At 46.1% G+C, this 21,827-nt stretch overlaps 1 protein-coding gene across 3 annotated transcripts in view; it reads right to left on the reverse strand.

The window, feature by feature from the left end:
* BORCS8 (BLOC-1 related complex subunit 8) overlaps nucleotides 1-21,827 on the reverse strand; it is a 65,004-nt gene that overhangs the window by 2,413 nt on the left and 40,764 nt on the right. For 2 of the 3 annotated variants that reach the window (XM_063914560.1, XM_063914559.1), the window contains exons 3-4: nucleotides 10,625-10,689; nucleotides 1,681-1,788 (exon numbers count right to left, since the gene is read on the reverse strand). In XM_063914560.1, the coding sequence (XP_063770630.1) occupies nucleotides 1,681-1,788; nucleotides 10,625-10,689 (173 nt within the window). Of the gene's footprint in view, nucleotides 1-659; nucleotides 1,789-10,624; nucleotides 10,690-21,827 lie in introns of those variants that run through there. The other variant, XM_063914561.1, reaches the window with a different exon arrangement.

Below are 21,827 nucleotides of genomic sequence, written 5' to 3' on the forward strand. Positions count from 1 at the left end.
TTATTCTGAACCAGTTCTTTTTTTTCTGAATCAGTCCTCCTTTTCCTGTTCCTCCTCATAGATTACAGTCTATTCTAATACAGTTCTTGTGACATATGTTAGAATTTTTACAGATATTCCATACGGTGAAATCTGGTCCAACACCATTTTTTAATATTGTTAAAATTGCCTTTTGAAAACACGAAAGATATATGTTCATATTGTAATCCTTTGGTATGTATTCAATGTACTTTTTAAAGTGGTATAAACACCTTGTAACATATAAAGAAAAGTTGTTTATGTACATATTTTTGTATTATCTAGATTATATTAAACCCCTGATGAAGTCCGTAGGACGAAACGCGTTGGTTTAAGACAGTGATTCTGTAATTTCTACAAGAAAGAATATCTCCTATGTGGTTTTGACGGAAATGGATTAATACCAGCTAACCATTGTCTGTACAAATATCATTTACTGTCATCTTGGGCAAATTGTAAACAGTTTTTACCAACTGTATGTTTTAAAGAATAAAATTTTTTAATTTCTAATATTGTATCAGTACTTAACAAACTTGTACATACCAAAGAAGCTCCCTGGGGAAATCTTTTTTCTATATTATATATAGAATATATATAATAGAATATATATAGAATATGTATATAATATAGAAATATATATATATTTCTATATTATATACATATACACACATATACATACATACACCTATATACAAAAAAAAAATCAAAAATACGTTATATAGAGAAGAAAACCCAATAAAATAACTGAATAAAACACACAACAACAGCAGCAGAGCCTGGTCTGTACTTTTCTGTAAAAGTGACACATTAAGTAGGCAGCATATTGTTGATATTTGGGAGTAGACGGAAAACAAGGAATAAGGGGGAAGCAATACATTTTACAGATTGTGTTTATACAAATATTACTCTATTCCATGTCAACCAAATTTAGTCAAGTAGTTTCATAAGCCTGATGTACAGATCACACATAAAAGGCAAGTTCAGTGCTCTCACAAAGCTTACAGTGTATGCACAGTTCTTCGCTATCACTATGTTACAATCAGGCAGTATCTGTTGGTTATAAATGTGGGGTTAGAATTTTTGTTATTTTGTAAACATAATAAAAATACAACAGCTCTTATTTGCTGGGGAGTGTGCAGATTCCACTCCACTTACTAATTAGCACAGTAGGCAGTTGAAAAAGCTGGTTCTTTCATGTTATACTTCAGAGAGAATGACTTTATACCAGTGTAATACACATTTCTCACATAGGAACGGAACTAGAATATCACAATCCAGACCCTTCTGGCGATGTGGATAGGTGCGGCAAGTCCAGCGTACAAGGACTGCACAGGATTGATGTACTCCCGATATAGCATTGAGATTACACCTCTCCATAATGCAGATAGGTGCTTCTGCAAACTCTTCATTACGTTCTATAAACTACTTATATTATTCAATCTCCATAAGATTTTTCCTATAACCACACATCCTGCTCCAGATATACTGTACGTCACCATTACATATTCTTATAAAGTTTTCCCTTACAGCATAAGTCCATGGCATACAGTTACATAATGATTACATTACTAAAATCAGGAAGTAGAAGAATTTCCTTCTAACCGTCTTTTCTTGCTCAGGGCTTTGCGCCTATGCAGGAAGATTGCGGGTTAGACACACTACCTGCGGCTCTGCACAGTGTTTAGCTGATGTTTCAGGTTGATGGCTTGTTTCAGGAGCCCATCAATGCTCTTGAAGTGTACACTGCTGAAGGTCATACTTTTAACTGCACTGGAGTAACAGAATACATAAGAAAGTGTAAGCATATTAAACAATATATACATGTAAACGACAGTGAGTGGAGGCATTTTTTTTTTTTTAAATGAATGGAGGTCATTATAACATAGCAGGGGATTCTTTGCAGATGCAAACAAATACATACCAGCATAACAGTAAAAGGTGCATACACACAGTCTTGTCTATCCCCGATTTTTACCATGCCATTTCCCTTGAACTCCCCCAAAGCCCAGAAGCAGCGATATGGTCTATACACAAGGTGCGATTTTAGCTATGTGCGATTTTGACTACGGCCTACTTTGTACTAGATAGTCAAGATTGACTTGCCTGCAGAGTCTATTTTTTCTTGCGATAGAGATGCTGCAGGGCCGCGCATCGGTATTGCAAGCAGGGTATACGGTGCGATGCGCACAAACTTTCTTTGCGATTTTGACTATGTAGTCAAAATCGCAGGTTATTATTGCACGGTGTGTATGCACCTTAAGGGAGTCTTGAAAATACAGGAACAAAAACACAATAAAATGTTAAACTGTTGAACTTCTTAAAATGTCACAAGTTTGCAACAATCAGATAACCTTACTTGACATGTAAGAGCAATGTATAGCTTATGTGCATCACTACAAGTCCCCATACCTAAGTTACCAACAGTGATGTTTGGGATACAACAGCAGTTATGGAATATGTGCAGCACTTGGTTGTGGGAGAAGTAAGCTCTATCATTAACTGGCCATATGTCTGCCGGTTGGTGTTGGAGTTTCATTGCTTCACACGCAGTATAGGGAAAGGAGTGCATGAGTGACTATAGTGGTCTGGGATGGGAGAAGAGAATACAGCAGGAAAATGCACTGAGGAATAGCTGTGTGCATGAAGGAAAAGACGGCGCTGCATAGTGCCATTCAATTATGCAGATACAGACAGATGGAGAGAAAAGTATATTGCTTGCTCTCAGGGCAAGCCTTTTCCCAGATGGTAGAGGACTTGGGTCTAGTGGAGGTCTGTAACTTTGTGCCTAAAATGTTGGGAGGGGAGAGTGCTTATCCCAGTACGCTTATCTGGGAGCATAACAGGCAGAAAGTTGTCAGTAGCTGAAGGGAAAGGTCTTTGGATAAACGTTGAGCTTCTAAATTAGGAAAGTTCTATAAAGGGCAGTGTTTTAAACTCAACACAAATCTAAAAGTCTTAAAAACACCAAGGTAAATGTTTTTTACCGATCATTAATTGAGACACGGAAGGGGTGTGCAATCTGAACAAGGGGCAACACTCGCTAATTAGAAAAACAAAACAAAAAAACACATTTAAAATTGTAGGGATTTTAGTAAACTAATTTATTTTTTATAAGCACGATAAAAAATTATTGTAGCGGTGACATTAAACACATCAGGTTGCAATGGGAGGCAAATATTGACCCCCTTTTGGGAGAGGATTGGCACGAGATGCTATGAAGCCCCTTGTAAGCCCATACTCATTAAAATTCCAGCAGATTTAAACATTTATTCATATACTATAGTTTGTCAGAAGGTGGATTTCTATTTGTCCAAAATGTGGAGCTGGCACAGCTACGTTTTCCATCTCATGTGACTGTGCCTTAAAGTCCATAACTTTTTGAGTGCAGATCTTGACTGTATAAGTAAGGCTGGTTGTTCCAGTACAATTATCACCACCTACTGTATATTTATTTGTGCTCACTAAAGTATGCATTGCTAGATTATGGATGTCCAATAGGGGAACTGGTTAGTCAGTCAGTCATGTGGGGTTTTTACATGGGTAGAAACACAGAATAAAAAAAATAAAATCCAGAAGCACACTCTAATACTAAACACTGCAAATCAGAATAATTGTAATAAACTCTAATCTAACAGAGCAAAAAGGAGATTTATGGTAAACTTACCATAGTTAAATCTTTTTCTGCGAGGTACACTGGATTCCACTGGGAATACATAGGGGTGTAGAGTTGGATCTTGATCCAAGGCACCAACAGGCTAAAGCTTTGACTGTTCCCAGGATGCATTGCACCGCCTCCTCTATAACCCCGCCTCCAGGCACTGGAGCTCAGTTTCGTTAACCAGTCCAATGCAGTAGCAGGTAAAAGAGACGGTAGATGTTAGTCACATAGAACCATATTCTCACGACAGGAGAAGGGACCAACGGCTAATGCCATACAATCCCAAAGAAGCCAAGTGCTTCAGGCTGGGCGCCCTGTGGAATCCAGTGTACCTCGCAGAAAAATTTAACTATGGTAAGTCTACCATAAATCTCCTTTTCTGCAGCGGGGTACACTGGGATTCCACAGGGAATACATCAGGGATGTCCTAAAGCAGTTCCTCATGGGAGGGGATGCATTGTAGCGAGTACAAGAACCCAGCGTCCAAAGGAAGCATCCTGGGAGGCGGAATTATCAAAGGCATAGAACCTAATGAACGTGTTCACTGAAGACCACGTAGCCGCCTTGCACAATCGTTCAGCGGACGCGCCACGGCGGGCCGCCCAAGAAGGTCCAAGAGACCGAGTAGAATGGGCTTTGATAGCAGGAGCTGGGAGACCAGCCTGCGCATAGGCTGTGCAATCCCCATTCTAATCCATCTGGCCAAGGTCTGCTTATTCGCAGCCCAGCCACGTTTGTGAAAACAAAAAAGTACAAAAAAAAAAAAAAAAAAAAAAGTATCTGCCCTCGTGAGGGAGGCAGTCCTCTCTATGCAAATACGGAGAGCCCGTACAACATCCAAAGACCGCTCTTTGGGAGGACAAACCAGAAGAGATAAAGGCCGGAACCACAATCTCTTGGTTAAGGTGAAAAGATGATACAACCTTAGGTAGATAACCAGGGCGAGTTCTAAGAACTGCCCGGTCACGGTGAAAAATCAGAAAGGGTGGACGACAGGACAAAGCAGACACTCTCCTAGCAGAGGCAATAGCTAATAAACACACGACCTTAAGTGTAAGACATTTAAGAGCCACAGACTTAACTGGTTCGAATGGAGACTCTTGCAGGGCATTTAAAACAGTCAGATCCCATGAGGCCATAGGAGGGACATAGGGAGGCTGAATCCTTAAAAACACCCCGAGTGAAAGTGTGAGTGAGTGTCGGGAATAGACGTAATTTTCCTCTGAACCCATACCGACAAGGCAGATAGATGAACCTTGAGGGAGGCCAGAAGAAGGCCTAAGTCCAGGCCCTCTTGCAGAAAAGCGCCACGCCGTCAAAGCCAGTCTGGCCAGGTTCGGGTAGACACAAGGGCCCTGAACGAGGAGGTCTGGGCTTTGAGGAAGTAGAAGAGGATGCTCTATCGAGAGACCCTGCAGGTCTGAAAACCAATGCCGTCTGGGCCACACTGGAGCGACTAGAAGTAGTATTCCTCTTTCTTGCTTGAAGTTCCACAGTACCCTGGGTAGGAGTGACACTGGAGGGAACACGTATGGCAGCCGAAAGTTCCATAGATTTGCCATTGCGTCCATGAACGCTGTTTGAGGATCCCTTGTCCTTGATCCGAAGACCGGTACCTTGTGATTGTGTCGAGACGCAGTCAGGTCTACAATCTGGTAGGCCCCACTTGTTCACTAGGAGTTGAAAAACTTCCGGATGAATGCTCCACTCTCCAGCGTGAACGTCCTGGCGACTGAGGAAATCCACTTCCCAGTTGAGGACTCCGGGAATGAACACTGCCGATATTGCTGCTAGATGCCTTTCCGCCCAACGGAGGATCTTTGATACTTCCAGCTTCGAGTGCCACCTTGATGATTCATGTACGCCACCGTGGTGGCGTTGTCTGACTGTACTTGAACCAGCCTGTTCTATACTAGAGGCAGGGCCAGTGTCAACGCATTGAACACTGCCCGCAATTCCAGAATGTTTATCAGGAGGAGAGATTTCTCCCTGGTCCACCGACCCTGGAGAGTGTTGCTCCAACACTGTGCCCCAACGCCGCAGACTGGCATCCGTTGTCAGGAGGACCCAGTTGGAGATCCAGAAGGGACGGCCCCTGCTCAACTGTTGGTCCTGTAGCCACCAGCTCAGTGACAGACGAACCTCCGGAGTCAAGATCATTTGAGACCTGATCCGATGAGGCAGGCCATCCCACTTGGAAAGGATTAACCTCTGCAGAGGGCAGGAATGAAATTGAGCGTACTCTACCATGTCGAAAGCCGACACCATGAGGCCTAGTACTTGCATCGCTGAGTGTATCGACACTCTGACGAGAGAGGAAATAATTGATCCTGTCCTGAAGTTTCAGGACTTTCTCTGGAGACAAAAACAATCGTTACATGTGTGTCCAGTAGTGCCCCCAGTTGCACAATGCTCCGAGCCGGGACCAGCGAGGACTTTTTCCAGTTGATGAGCCAACCGTGGGCTTGTAGGAATTGGACAGTCCATTCCAGATGACTGAGGAGAACCTCTTGGGAGTTGGCCAGAATCAGCAATTCGTCCAGATACGGCAGGATCCTGATTCCCCGACAGCAGAGAAGAGCAGTCATCACGGCCATGACCTTGGTGAAGATCCCAGGTGCTGTAGCCAATCCAAAAGGCAGTGCCTGGAATTGATAATGTAGGTCGCCAATAGCAAACCGCAGATATTGCTGATGTGACATGGCAATAGGTATGTGTAGGTAAGCATCCTGTATGTCCAGGGATACCATATAGTCTTCGGGTTCCATGGCCAGCACTATAGAGCGCAGAGTTTCCATATGGAAGTTGGTTACTCTCACAAACTTGTTCAAGGATTTGAGGCTGAGTATAGGCCGGAAGGACCCATTTGGCTTCAGAACTAGAAACAGGGTCGAATAGTATCCCCTGCCTCTCTGAGACAGAGGTACTGTCACTACCACTCCTGTATCCAGGAGGGATTGTACAACCAAGTGCAGAGCTTGCGCTTTTAATGGATCCGCAGGGATAACCATTGTGCAAAACTGGCAAGGGGGACGTCTCTTGAAAGAGATGGTGTACCCATGAGAGACCGCTTCTCGCACCCAGGCGTCCGAAGTAGTCATTAACCAGGCCTGGGCGAACTGCAGAAGACGGCCTCCCACCCTGGGGTCCCCGACACGTCATACAGCAGGCTTGTCTTGTTTGAAAGCAGGCTGACGGGCCGCCCAGGATTGTTTAGATTTAGGCTTAGTGGTTTTGGAAGCACGAGCCTGTCGCAGATACGCCTGACCCATTGCTTTTCCTAGAGGTCGAAAAGAACGAAAGATGGTACTCTTAGCCTTCGGAACAGAAGGATTGTTATTTGGGAGACACGCAGTCTTGGCAGTAGCCAAGTCCGTTACAATCTTGTTCAGATTCTCCCCAAATAGGAGGTCTCCCTTAAAAGGGAGCACCTCCAAGGTCTTTTTGGAGTCCAGGTCCACCTTCCAGGACCTCAAACACATAATTCGATGAGCCAGGATGGACGTAGTAGATGCCTTGGCCGCCATTACACCTGCATCAGAGGCCGCCTCCTGAATATAGTGGGAGGCTGTGGTAATATAAGACCGATATTGTCTGGCAGTGTCAGAAAAATCCTGAGGCAGCTCATTCTCAATTGCCTGAACCCATGCTTCAATAACTTTCACAGCCCAGGAGGCTGCCATAGTGGGTCTATGTACAGCACCAATGAGGGAGTAAATAGACTTCAGGCAACCCTCCACACGCTTATCCATCAGTTCCTTCAGTGAGGTGACGGTGGTGACAAGCAGAGCAGATGACACCACAAGACGGGCAACATGGGAGTTCTCCAGCGGTGGCGTTTCCCACTAATTACTCAACTCCACAGGGATAGGATAACGAGCTAGCATCTTTTTAGACAGGGAAAATTTCTTTCCTGGCGACGACCAGGATTCCTGACATATGTCAATTAAGTGGTCAGAATGTGGTAAGACTACCTTAGCAATCTTCTGACGTATGAACTTATCAGGTTTCTTAGATGCAGTAGTAGGCTCAATGTCATCATCTATTTGAAGAAAATAGGATTTTAAATTACCTGAAACGGTAAATCCTTTTCTCGTAGTCCGTAGAGGATGCTGGGGTCCATATTAGTACCATAGGGTATAGACGTTCCACCAAGAGCCATTGGCACTTTAAGAGTTTAATAGTGTGGGCTGGCTCCTCCCTCTATGCCCCTCCTACCAGACTCGGTCTAGAAAACTGTGCCCGAAGAGACAACATACTTCGAGAGAAGGAAACACAGATAGCAGCGAGATTCATACCAGCTCACACAACAGACAAACCCAGCTAACAAGCCGGAAAAACTCAGCAACAGCTGAAACAGTACTGAACAGTAAACAAGGCAGAACTTACCTAGGAACCAAGTAGAACTGAACTATAAAACCAAAGTAGGTAAACGAAGCGCTGGGCGGGCGCCCGGCATCCTCTACGGACAACGAGAAAAGGATTTACCGTTTCAGGTAATTAAAATACTATTTTCTCTTACGTCCTAGAGGATGCTGGGGTACATATTAGTACCATGGGGATGTACCAAAGCTCCCAGAACGGGAGGGAGAGCGCGGAGGCTCCTGCAAGACCGCTTGACCAAACTTGAGGTCATCAGAGGCCAAAGTGTCAAACGTGTTCGAACCAGACCAAGTAGAAGCTCGGCAAAACTGTAGTGCCGAGACACCCCGGGCAGTCACCCAGGAAGAACCCACTTTATGAGTAGAGTGAGCCTTAACTGATTTCAGACATGGCAATCTTGCCGTAGAATAGGCATGATGAATAGTGAACCTGATCCAGCGTGAAATCGACTGCTTCAAAGCAGGACACCTAATTTTCTTGGGATCATAGAGGACAAACAGTCAGTTTTTCTATGACTATCTGTCCTCTGCACATAGATCTTCAAAGCCCTCACAACATCCAAGGCCTTTGAAGCAATTGAGGAGTCAGTAGCCACTGGCACCACAATAGGCTGGTTGATATGAAAAGCCAATACAACCTAAGGCAGGAACTGCGGACGAGTCCTAAGCCCTGTCTTCATGAAAGATCAGATAAGTGCTTTTACAAGATAAAGCCCGCAATTCCGACACGCATCGAGCAGAAGCCAAGGCCAACAAAGTGACCGCCTTCCACGTGAGAAACGTGGTAAGTCTTGATAGGCGAACGGCCCCTGCAGCAGCAGATCCTCCCGAAAAGGTAAGGGTCTTGGATCTTCCAGAAGAAGATCCAGCAGATCCGCATACCAAGCCCTTCGCGGCCAGTCCGGAGCAATGAGGATTGCCAGAACCTATGTTCTTTCTTACCAGCTGAAGAACCCTTGGGATCAGAGGAAGTGGAGGGAACACATACACTGACTGGAACACCCACAGTGCTACCAGTGCGTCCAACGCCTGATGGTCTCTCGACCTGGAACAGTACCTCTCCAGCTTCTTGTTGAGGCGGGAAATAAAGGACTGCTATAGGTGAGATGTGATGGTGCTGGGAAAGAGGTGCAAGGTCAGAGGCGGAACCAGCGGTGGTGCTAGGGGGCACCAGCCAAAATTTTGCCTAGGGCATCATATTGGTTAGGGCCAGCTCTGAAGAAATAGTTACTGAAAAATCGTTCAAATAGCCCAGTGTGTAGGGCCCTTTACAGTCTATTCAGACAGCCACAGAGTGAGAGAGCAGCTGGGTAACCCACTGTGTTCAGTGACCGACAGGCGGCCACAGAGTGGGCCCTCCAGATTTGTCTAGCCCCAGTGAAGAGGCTGCAACAGACCCCTGTGGGGAACAGAGACAGCTACAGCATGAGCCAGAGAGAGGCAGCCGGATAGTGCTGATCACAGCAGGAGAACCACAGCAGCTAGCCAGGGAGAAAACCAGCTCGAGTGAGCAGCCACAGCACCATTGTTAAGGTTTAAACTGCCAGCTCATTATACCTTGTCAGCTAACTGACTTATGTGAGGTAGTATGAAGTAAATAGTCTGATCACCGAGTGAAGAGCCAACCGTGACACTGAGCTATTCTATAGTGCTTATATGCCTAGGATCAATGTCAGTCATCTCCCACATTTCAGCAATTGAACTATTTCATCTTACTAGTGCCCCTTACTGCCACTTAGTGGTCACTTGTAATAATATGGGACACTATGACTTATTAATGCATAGCAGGGCGGTTGAGTCATGTGTGTGTGGCATTACTATCCCTGCAAATTAGCGGGATTTAAGGACTGGAGACAAAGGACACATATAAATAAAGAGACACTCTTTCGGAATCTCATTTATGCTGATTTTTCATTAATGCCAATGTGAGGCTTTCGGATGCAATATGAGAGATTATACCAGTTATAAGGTTATGCGATATATCCGTGAGTGTAACTGTATGTAAGTGAGTAGCCATTCACTGTACTTGAGATATCATGTTTATTGTAACTTTGACCATTTTCTCTGAAATAATGAGTGGTACTTTACTCCTGTTAAATAAAATACCACGTTACTGTCCAAACGAGTAGTGACTGTGTTGGGATTCCCATCTCTGTGCCATGAAAGCAAGGCAGTCCTGAAGAGGAGTGATTACAGGATATCCAGCCGAGGCATGACAGAGAAGCCTGTGTGATCAGCAGGTACGATCCCCTCACTGACACCACTATGGAGTGTAACACTATCATGCTGAGACTTGTTGTTCCACACAAGTTTTTTGCAAATACACACTACAATACTAAGCACTGGTGATCAGTATAATTGTAACAATCTAATAACCTATATTGTGCTCTATGTTAGATTACAGAGTTTATTGCAGTTCAGTGCTTGGGGGACCCCTGATATATACGGCAGTTATAGATGAACTTTGCAAGATAGAAAACTGCATTCGTATGCTGTTTTTGAACAAAAATTACCCAAACATGAAATAATTTGCAGTATAACACATAGCAAATGAATCATATAATACCTGCATGCGTACTCCACAGTGTATATAGAGCCCTGACTTTGTTCTTCCCAATTCTGCATGTCAGCCTAGAACATCAAGAAAAGACTGTTATACTGCAAAGCATGAAAGCTAGAGGCCGTTTACGCTGGCACCTTAGGTGAGGAGTTTCTAGATTTCTTAATTCCCACATTTATACCCCTTTCAAACCGCCACCACTAAACACTGGTTATTGGCACATGAACGTGCACAACCCGTGTTCATGTGCGGTCTGAAAGTGGCATGGGTTGAAATACCGGGTGAATGACCGCGTATTTTAACCCTGGTCATGAGCAGGGTTGAACATGTCTTCAACCCGACTCATTGTGCTGTTGGAACAGGAGCCGGGTCAATGTGACCCGTTTCCATTCACTCTGTGTACGGGCGTCGCTGGGAGATTATGTGATTTCCAAGCGCCGCCCCCGCCGAGTCACCAATATGCCAGGTTGCATATGACTGCAACCCGGCATATTGGTGACGCAGCGAGGAGCCAGAGGCGGGTCGCACGCTGGGAGCTCCCGTGTCAGGCTACTGTGTGTGACCTACCCTCAGGTAGTCTGAAAGGGGTATTACTCTCTTCAAAAAAGGTCCATCTCATTCTTACTGAATATCTGGCTATTAGAACATGCAAATTATTTATAAATTTTATTCATATAGTGTCTGTATACAATCTTCTGCCCAGTTATAACAATATATAGATTAGGTGAAATAAAGAACTATTTAGACATTAGCAAACCCCCCTCAAAGCATAATACACTGTTATTGTAACGGGTATGGGTCGTTGGGTCGACACAACTTAGGTCGACCACTATTGGTTGACATGCATTAGGTCGACAGGGTCACTAGGTCGACATGAGTTTTTACTTTTTTGGTGTCGTTTTCTTCGTAAAGTGCCCAGGAACCCCAATTAGTGGACAGTGTCCTCTCGCATGGCTAGCGAACTTCGGGCAAGGTGCCTTGCTCCGCTACCGCTGCGCTCGGCACAGGTTACCACATGGATCGTAAAGTATTAAAAAGTAAAAATAAAATAAAAATAAAATTGGATTTTAAATTACCTTTCCGGTAAATCCTTTTCTCATAGTCTGTAGTGGGGTCCACATTAGTACCATGGGTATAGACGGGTCCACTAGGAGCCATGGGTACTTTAAGAAATTGATAGTGTGCCCCCCCCATGCCCCTCCTACCAGAGTCCGTGTAGGAAACTGTGCCCGAGGAGACGGACATACTTTGAGAGAAGGCTATAAAAGGACAATGGTGAGATTCCGAACCAGCACACACAAACAAGAGGAAAGCCAAGCTAACCAAACTTGGAACAGCAACAGCTGAACCAAACAACAATACTTAACCAAGTAACAGTGCAGGAAGAAAAAAAGCACTGGGCGGACACGCCCAGTATCCTCTACAGACTACGAGAAAAGGATTTACCGGTAGGTAATTAAAATCCTATTTTCTCTTACGTCCTGGAGGATGTTGGGGGTCCACATTAGTGCCATGGGGATGTACCAAAACTCACAAACCGGGTGGGAGAGTGCGGAGATTCCTGCAGAACTGATTGGCCTCTGAGGACCTTCAGTTTGGTCAAAGTATCGAACTTGTAGAACTTAGCAAACGTGTTCGAACCTGACCAACTAGCTGCTCGGCAGAGCTGTAAAGCCGAGACACCCCGGGCAGCCACCCAGGAAGAACCCATCGATCTAGTAGAGTGGGCCTGTACAGATTTTGGACACAGCAAACCTGCCGTGGAATAAGCATGCTGGATAGTAAGCCTAATCCAGCATGCAATTGTCTGCTTTGATGCAGGACACCCAATTTTATTGGGATCATAGAGAACAAACAGCGAGTCAGATTTTCTGTGACAAGATTTCCGCTTCACATAGATCTTCAAAGCCCTCACACATCCAAGGACTTTGAAGTAGCAGAGGTGTCGGTAACCACGATAGGCTGGTTGATATGAAACGTAGACACCACCTTTGGAAGAAATTGCTGATGAATTCCGAGTTCAGCCTTATCTTCATGAAAAATCAAATAGACACGCCTCTCAGAAGCCAAGGAAAACAGCATGACGGCCTCCCACGTAAGAAACTTGACGTCAACGTCCTGTAAAGGCTCAAACCATTCCGATTGCAGGAACTGTAACACCACGTTGAGATCCCAAGGTGCCGTAGGAGGCACAAAGGGCAGTTGTATGCGCAGAACCCCCTTCAAAAAATGTCTGAACCTCAGGGAGAGAAGCCAATTGTTTATGGAAGAAAATGGATAAGGCCGAGATCTGGACTTTTATAGAGCCCAAACGTAGGCCCACATCCACTCCTGAGTGCAGAAAAAGGAGAAAACGTCCCAGTTGAAAAATACCACCGCAGGAAATTTCCTGTTCTCACACCAAGAGACGTATTTTTTCCAAATACGGTGGTAATGTTAAGAAGTTACCCCTTTTTTGGCATGGATCAGGGTTGCAATAACCCTATCCGGGATCCCTTTCCGGGCTAGACGCTCAACCTCCATGCCGTCAAACGCAGCCGTGGTAAGTCATGATAGACGAAAGGCCCCTGTTTGAGAAGGTCCTCGAAGAGGGGCCACGGGTCCTCTAGGAGCATCTCCAGTAGATCCGCATACCAGGCCCTTCTTGGCCAGTCCGGAGCAATGAGAATTGCTTGAACCTTTTCTCTTGAATTGCTTTTGAGAATCTTTGGGATCAATGGGAGTGGTGGAAACACGTACACCATTTGGTAGACCCATGGAGTCACCAGAGCGTCCACCGCCACTGCTTGCAGGACCCTCAACCTGGAACAATACTGCTTGAGCTTCTTGTTGAGTCGAGAGGCCATCATGTCGATTTGTGGCATTCCCCACCGACATGTCAAGCACCCGAACACCTCCGGGTGAAGGCCCACTCTCCTGGGTGGAGGTCACGCCAGCTGAGGAAGTCTGCTTCCCAGTTGTCTACTCCCGGAATGAAGATCACGGCCAACACCACAGCGTGTCTTTCTGCTCAGAGGAGAATACTTGTTACCTTTGACATTTCTGCCCTGCGTTCCACCTTGTCTGTTTATGTACGTTACTGCCGTCACATTGTCCGACTGAACTTGAATGGCTTGATCTTGAAGAAGATATGATGCCTGTAGAAGGGCGTTGTATATGGCCCTTAGTTCCAGAATGTTGATTGGAAGAATGGCTTCCTGATTTTCCTTGGAACTGTTCCCCATGTGTGACTGCTCCCCAACCTCTGAGGCTTGCGTCTGTGGTTAGCAGAATCCAATTTTGAATCCCGAACCTTCGGCCCTCGGTCAGGTGAGAAGTCTGTAGCCACCACAGAAGAGAAATCCTGGCTTTTGGCGACAGACGTATCCTCTGGTGCATGTGAAGATGCGATCCGGACCATTTGTCCAGCAGATCCAGCTGGAAGGGCCTTGCGTGAAACCTTCCATACTGCAGCGCCTCGTATGCGGCTACCATCTTCCCCAGAAGGCGAATGCACAGATGCACCGATGTCCGGGATTGTCTTAGAACATACAGCACCATTGACTGGATCACCAATGCTTTTTCCAACGGAAGGAATACCTTCTGTTCCTCCGTATCCAATATCATCCCCAGGAAAAGAAGCCTCCGTGTTGGTTCCAGATGAGATTTTGGTGGGTTCAAAATCCACCCGTGATCCTGGAGTAGTCGGGTTGAGAGGGCAATGTTGACTAACAACCTCTCCCTGGATGGTGCTTTTATCAGCATATCATCCAGGTATGGTATTATCTTCACTCCCTGTTTGCGGAGGAGAAACAGAATCTCTGCCATTACCTTGGTGAACAAGCTTGGTGCCGTAGATAGTCCAAACAGCAGGGCCTGGAACTGGTAATGACGGTCCTGTAATGGAAACCTTAGATAAGCCTGATGAGGCGGCCAAATCGGAATATGAAGGTACGCATCCTTGATATCCAAAGACACCAAGAATTCCCCCTCCTCCAGACCTGAGATCACCGCTCTCAGAGACTCTTGAACTTGAACACCCGTAAGTACGGGTTCAACGACTTGAGATTTAAAAATAGGATTTTAATACCTACCGGTAAATCCTTTTCTCCTAGTCCGTAGAGGATGCTGGGGTCCACTGCAGTACCATGGGGTATAGAGGGTTCTGCAGGAGCCATGGGCACTTTAAGACTTTTCAAGGGTGTGAACTGGCTCCTCCCTCTATGCCCCTCCTCCAGACCTCAGTTATAGGAACTGTGCCAGGGAGACGGACATTTCGAGGAAAGGAGTTACTTTTATACTAATGGCGAGATTCATACCAGCTCACACCTCAACCATGCCGCACAACATGGCATTCAACATGACACGCCAACAGGCATGAACCATTTACAGCAACATGCTGAAAACAAATGAAACACAACTTGTGTAACTATAAAGAACAAACTGCAGGTAAAGTACACACTGGGTCGGGTGCCCAGCATCCTCTACGGACTAGGAGAAAAGGATTTACCGGTAGGTATTAAAATTCTATTTTCTCATACGTCCTAGAGGATGCTGGGGTCCACTTCAGTACCATGGGGTTATACTAAAGCTCCAGTACGGGCGGGAGAGTGCAGATGACCCTGCAGTACTGATTGACCGAACTTGAGGTCCTCATCGGCCAAGGTGTCAAACTTATAAAATTTTGCAAATGTGTTTGACCCTGACCAAGTAGCTGCTCGGCAAAGTTGTAAAGCCGATAAGCCCCGGTCAGCCGCCCAGGATGAGTCCACTTTCCAAGTAGAATGAGCCTTAACCAACTTCGGTACTGGCAAGCCTGCCGTAGAATGAGCGTGCCGAATTGTCCCGCTGATCCAGCGCACAATAGTCTGCTTAGAAGCAGGACACCCAATCTTGTTGGGAGCATACAGGACAAACAGAGCCACTGTTTTCTGTAATCGAGCTGATCTTGCAACATAAATCTTCAAAGCTCTAACCACATCTAGAGACTGTGACTCAGTGAAAGTGTCGGTAGCTACTGGCACCACAATAGGTTGGTTTATGTGGAAGGACGAAACCACCTTTGGAAGAAATTGTTGACGAGTTCTTAACTCTGCCCTATCTTCATGGAAGATCAGGTAAGGGCTCTTGTGAGACAAGGCCCCCAACTCAGACACCCGCCTTGCGGATGCCAAGGCCAAAAGCATCACCACTTTCCAAGTGAGAAACTTCAATTCTATCTCCTGCAGAGGTTCAAACCAATCTGATTGAAGGAACTGCAACACTACATTAAAGGTCCCATGGTGCCACAGAAGGCACAAATGGAGGCTGGATGTGCTGAACCCCTTTCACGAACGTCTGAACTTCTGGAAAGGAGGCCAATTGTTTTTGAAAGAAAACTGATAAGGCCGAAATCTGGACCTTGACTGACCCCAATCTAAGGCCCGCATCCACACCAGCCTGCAGAAAATGGAGAAAACGTCCCAATTCAAACTCTTCCGTAGGAGCCTTCTCGGATTCACACCAAGACACATATTTTCTCCAAATACGGTGGTAATGTTTAGACGTTACTCCTTTCCAGGCCTGAGTAAGAGTGGGGATGACTTCCTTGGGAATACCCTTTCGGGCTAGGATCCGACGCTCAACAGCCATGCCGTCAAACGTAGCCGCGGTAAATCTTGATACACACACGGCCCCTGCTGTAGTAGTTCCTCTCGAGGAGAAAGAGGCCAAGGATCTTCTATGAGCAACTCCTGAAGATCTGGATACCAAGCCCTCCTTGGTCAGTCTGGGGCAATGAAGATTGCTCAAACTCTTGTTCTTATTATTTTGAGAACTTTTGAAAATCAGTGGAAGTGGAGGGTAAACATATACCGACCGAAACACCCACTGGGTCACCAGTGCATCCACTGCTATTGCTTGAGGGTCTCTCGACCTGGAATAATATCTCTGAAGCTTCTAGTTTAGACGAGATGCCATCATGTCTACTTGAGGAACTCCCCAAAGACTTGTCACCTCTGCAAAGACTTCTTGGTGGAGGCCCCACTCTCCTGGATGGAGATAGTGTCTGCTGAGGAAGTCTTCTTCCCAGTTGTCCACTCCCGGAATGAAAATTGCTGACAGAGCTCTAACATGTCTTTCTGCCCAGAGGAGAATCCTGGTCACCTCTGCCATTGCCGCTCTGCTTTTCGTTCCGCCTTGCCTGTTTATGTACGCGACTGCTGTTACATTGTCCGACTGGATCTGCACGGGATCTTGAAGAAGATGTACTGCTTGTAGAAGGCCGTTGTAAATGGCTATCAATTCCAGAACGTTTATGTGAAGGCAGGCTTCTGACTTGACCATTTTCCTTGGAAGCTTTCCCCCTGTGTGACAGCTCCCCAGCCTCGGAGACTTGCATCCGTGGTTATTAGGACCCAGTCGTGAATCCCAAACCTGCGTTCCTCTAGTAGGTGAGAACTGTGTAGCCACCACAGGAGCGAAATCCTGGCTTTGGGGGACAGGATTATTTTCCGGTGCATGTGTAGGTGGGATCCGGACCACTTGTCCAACAGGTCCCACTAGAATACTCTGGCATAAAATCGGCCAAACTGTATGGCCTCGTAGGCCGATTCCATTTCCCCCCCCAACAACCGAATGCATTGATCGATCGACACGCTTGTTGGTTTCAATATTTGTTTGACCATTTTCTGGATTTTCAGAGCCTTTTCCACTGGAAGAAATACTCTCTGTACTTCTGTGCCCAGAATCATCCATAAAAAGGGATCCAAATGCGACTTTGGAAAATTCATGATCCAACCGTGTTGTTGGAGTATTGACAGGGAGAGTGCGATGTTCTGCACCAACTGTTCCCTGAATCTCGCTTTTATCAGGAGATCGTCCAGATAAGGAATTATATGGACTCCTTCTTAACGAAGGAGGACCATCATCTCCGCCATCACCTTGGTGAATACACTCGGTGCCGTGGAGAGTCCGAACGGCAACGTCTGAAACCGGTAATGGCAATCCTGTACTGCGAATCTCAGATAAGCTTGGTGAGGAGGATAAATGGGAACATGCAAGTAAGCATCTTTTATGTCTACAGACATAAAGTCCCCCTCTTCCAGACTGGAAATCACTACCCTTAGGGATTCCATCTTGAACTTGAACCTTTTCAGGTAGAGATTCAGATTTTTCAGGTTTAAAATCGGTCTGACCGAGCCGTACGGCTTCGGAACTACGAAGAGGCTTGAATAATAAACCTTCTCCTTACTGTGTCAAGGGTACCAGGACAATGACCTGATCCTGACATAATTTTTGAATTGCCGTTGTTACTGCATCTCTTCCCGGAAGAGAAGCTGGCAAGGTCGATTTAAAAAAATCGGCATGGGGGGACGTCTTGAAACTCTAGTTTGTACCCATGGGACACTATTTGTAAGACCCATTGGTCCAGGCCAGATTGAAGCCAGATTTGGCTGAAAAGTTTCAGACGTGCTCCCACCCGAGCGGACTCCCGCAAGGGAGCCCCAGCGTTATGCTGCAGATTTGGCAGAAGCAGGGGTGGACTTCTGCTCCTGCGATCCGGGAGATGCTGCGGATTTCTTTCCTTTTCCCCTTCCCCTGCCTGCAAAAAAGGGGGAACCTTTGGCCTTTTTGTATTTGTTGGGCCGAAAGGACTGTATGTGAGAGACATGTGATGTGTCTTTTTCGCCGGTGTAGGAGCATAAGGCAAGAATGTCGACTTACCTGCGGTAGCCGCCGAGACTAACGCATCCAGCCCATCACCAAACAAGGCCTCACCTTTATACGGGAGAACCTCCATATTTCTTTTGGAATCTGCATCAGCATTCCACTGGCGAATGCACAACGCCCTCCGAGCCGATACTGCCATGGTAGCGGTTCTTGATCCCAAGAAACCAATATATTTCACGGTTTCTAGTACGTACGCAGCAGCGTCTTTGATATGACCTAACGTTAGGAGCATCTTGTCTCCATCTATTGTGTCAATGTCTAATGACAAGTTTTCTGACCACTTTTCAATAGCCCTACTCACCAACGCACAGACAATGGTAGGCCTGAGTACTGTCCCAATGGCCACATCAATAGATCACCTCACTCACTTGCGGTCTGTCGGCTCCTTAAGTGAAGCCAATCCAGGGGCAGGGAGAAACACCTTTTCTCTTTTATGACAGGGCCCTGTCTAAAATGCGGGGTGACTCCCACCTTTTTGAAAAAGGTAAGCTGCCTGAATTTCTTTTGGGAATCTGAAATTTCTTTTCAGGTTAAATCAGACTCCCTCCTAGAGACTGTTCAACTCCTGAGGAGGAGGGAAAATTACATTACTTCTTTACTAAAGTAAACCCTCTCCTTGTGGTAAAAGAGGGGGCTTCGTAACTTCTAACACCTCCTTTATAGCTAAAACAAGTTTTGAATGCTTTTTGCTAATTTAGGACCTATTCCCCTGGAATAACTAGTATCGACACAGGAATCAGAGTTCGTGTCGATATCAGTTTGTACTACTTGTTTGTATGTGACCCAGAGGGGTCCCTGTGGATGAAAGGTAGAACTATTAAAAATCACATCTTCAACAGATTATATTCAGTTTTCTGTATGAGATTCAGTCAAATCTCTTACTGATATGATTCACACTATCATGTAACCTTTCACCCAGTCAGGCTCTTGGTGTCATATTACACCTCTGTCTCTCTAACATGTCTCCCACAGAGGAAGAATTCCCTGCCACAGACATGTCACACACGTGCACAACCACACCACAGAGACTCCGGGACTTATAGGGGACAGACCCACAGTAAAATCCGTCAGAGGGACACAGATAGGATTTGCCAGTTCACAACCCAGCGCCAGTAACACAATGTCTGTGAACACAAAATGCCCACTGACATGCAGTGCTTTTATAATGCTAATCACACAATTATATAGCACCAAATTCACTGTGGCCCTCCCTGTTTTGCACCCTGATACTTGTTCAGTAGTGGAGGAGGACCAGCGTTGTCTCTTCAGCCTGAGGAGAGAGAGAAAATGGCGCTGAGCAGTGTGCTGGCTGACTGAGGAGGAAGCTCCACTCTTCAATGGTGTGTTTCTCCTCAGCTTTTATGAGGTAATTTTTTATACTGGCAGAGGTAGGACTGTGCCTCAGAAACTTATGCCCCTTACTTATGCCAGTTTCCATAGGTTTCATGCTGCCCAGGGCGCGGCGCCCCCCCCCCCCCCCTGCAGTGCTTGAGTGGGCAACATGGCACGCTGTGCTCCCGCCAGCCGCACGGTACGTTTAGCTATCACTTTCTTGATTGAAGATCTGTCTTCTAACACTCACCCGTCTTCTGACTTCTGGCTCTGTGAGGGGGTGTGACGGCGTGCTGTGGGAGTGAGCATCTAGGCATGGCTAGCGTTCAGTTCCCTTCAGGAGCTAATGGTGTCCTGTCAGCCAGAAGCAGAGCCATGAAACTCTTTAGAAAGTTGGTTCCTACTTCTGCCCCCTCAGTCCCACGAAGCAGGGAGACTGTTGCCAGCAGTTCTCCCTGAAAATAATAAAATCTAACTTAAGTCTTTTCAGAGAAACCCAGTAGATCTCCTCTGGAGTGCATCCAGTCTGCCTGGGCAAATTTCTAAAACTGAGGTCTGGAGGAGGGGCATAGAGGGTGGAGCCAGTTCACACCCTTGAAAAGTCTTAAATTGCCCATGGCTCCTGCGGAACCGTCTATACCCCTTGGTACTGAAGTGGACCCCAGCATCCTCTAGGACGTATGAGAAATGGGCCTCACCGAACCGTCCAGTTTAGAAACTACAAACAGGTTGGAATAATAACCCTGGTTTTGCAGCTGAAGTGGAAGTGGAACAATGACCTGAGTCTGGACCAGTTTCTGAATTGCTTCCTGTAAAGTCATACTTACTTCTTGAGAAGCTGGTAAGCCTGATTTGAAGAATCTGTAAGGTGGGAGTTCCTGAATCTCCAGTCTGTAGCCCTGGGCTAGAAGATCTTTGACCTAGGAATCCTGGCATGACGTTGCCCATATGTGACTGAAGAATCTCAAACGGGCTCCCACCTGCCTGTCTTCCGGTGGCCCTAGAAGATCCATGCACAAGCTGCAGTGAGTCTCTGGGCCACCCCCGTAGCTGTGTACAGAGATTTGAGAGTGGTCTCAATCTTGCGGTCTGCAGCATCCTTCAAGGAAACTGCCCCAGGAACAGGTAAAACTATCTTATGTGACAGCCTAGAAACCGATGCGTCAACTATCGGTGGGTTTTCCCACTTTTTCCTATCATCCTGAGGGAACGGGAAGGAGGTGAGTAACCGTTTTGGGACCTGAAACTTCTTGTAAGGATTTACCTAAGTTGCTTCAAATAGGGATTTTAATTCCTTAGATGCAGGGAAAGTAGCTGAGGATTTCTTTTTTACATTAAAATAAGATTCCTCATCTTCCTCTGTCACTTTGTCAGGGATGTGCAGGACATCTCTAATAGCTTCTATCAGGGCCTGTATTCCATGTGAAAACGCTGCATCCCCCCCTCCCGAGTCCACCTCACCCTACTCTGCATCTGATACAACGTCATTATCGGTATCAGCCTGCATGATTTGGGCTAGAGTACGCTTTTGTGGGCAAATGGCAGGGGTCTGAGACACTGGAATAACCACTGAAACTCTATTCATCAGGTCATCAACAGATTGTCTTAAGTATTGCATCTCCTTCTCATGAAATCATCCCTTTTAATGAAACTAACCATACTGGTTCAGATCCACTAGCCTGAGAATGTGTACTATCCAGAGTACATGGCAGTGATCCCCCAGATTGAGAAAAACTCTCTGCTGTGCATGATACACACTCCTATGACATAGTAAATGTGAAAGAAAACACACACACACACACACACACACACACACACACACACACACACACACACACACACACACACACACAGGAAATTAGGGTAAAACACAGTTAACCCACACAGAGTCCTCCGAGGGAGACAGAGTATATTGGAGCCAGCCACACAGTGCCCCTATAGCTAAAAGTACAAATGCAGCTGGGTTGCAAACCAAGTACCCTTAATAGGGTTTAGTACACCAAATATTGCTTCCTCCCCCCCTCCCTTTTTTGCTATGACCCCCTGAGGTGCTCTGGAGTCCTTGTGGAGGAGCTGCGCTTCCCTGCCAGTCTGTCAGTGTTCAGCTGCAGAGGGAAAATGGCGCTGGTGAGCTGCTGGATCAGCTCATATGAAGCCGCGCCCCCTTAATGGCGCGCTGTCTTCCCGT

This window comes from Pseudophryne corroboree, chromosome 1 (genome assembly GCF_028390025.1).
Source record: "Pseudophryne corroboree isolate aPseCor3 chromosome 1, aPseCor3.hap2, whole genome shotgun sequence".
NCBI classification, from domain to species: domain Eukaryota; kingdom Metazoa; phylum Chordata; class Amphibia; order Anura; family Myobatrachidae; genus Pseudophryne; species Pseudophryne corroboree.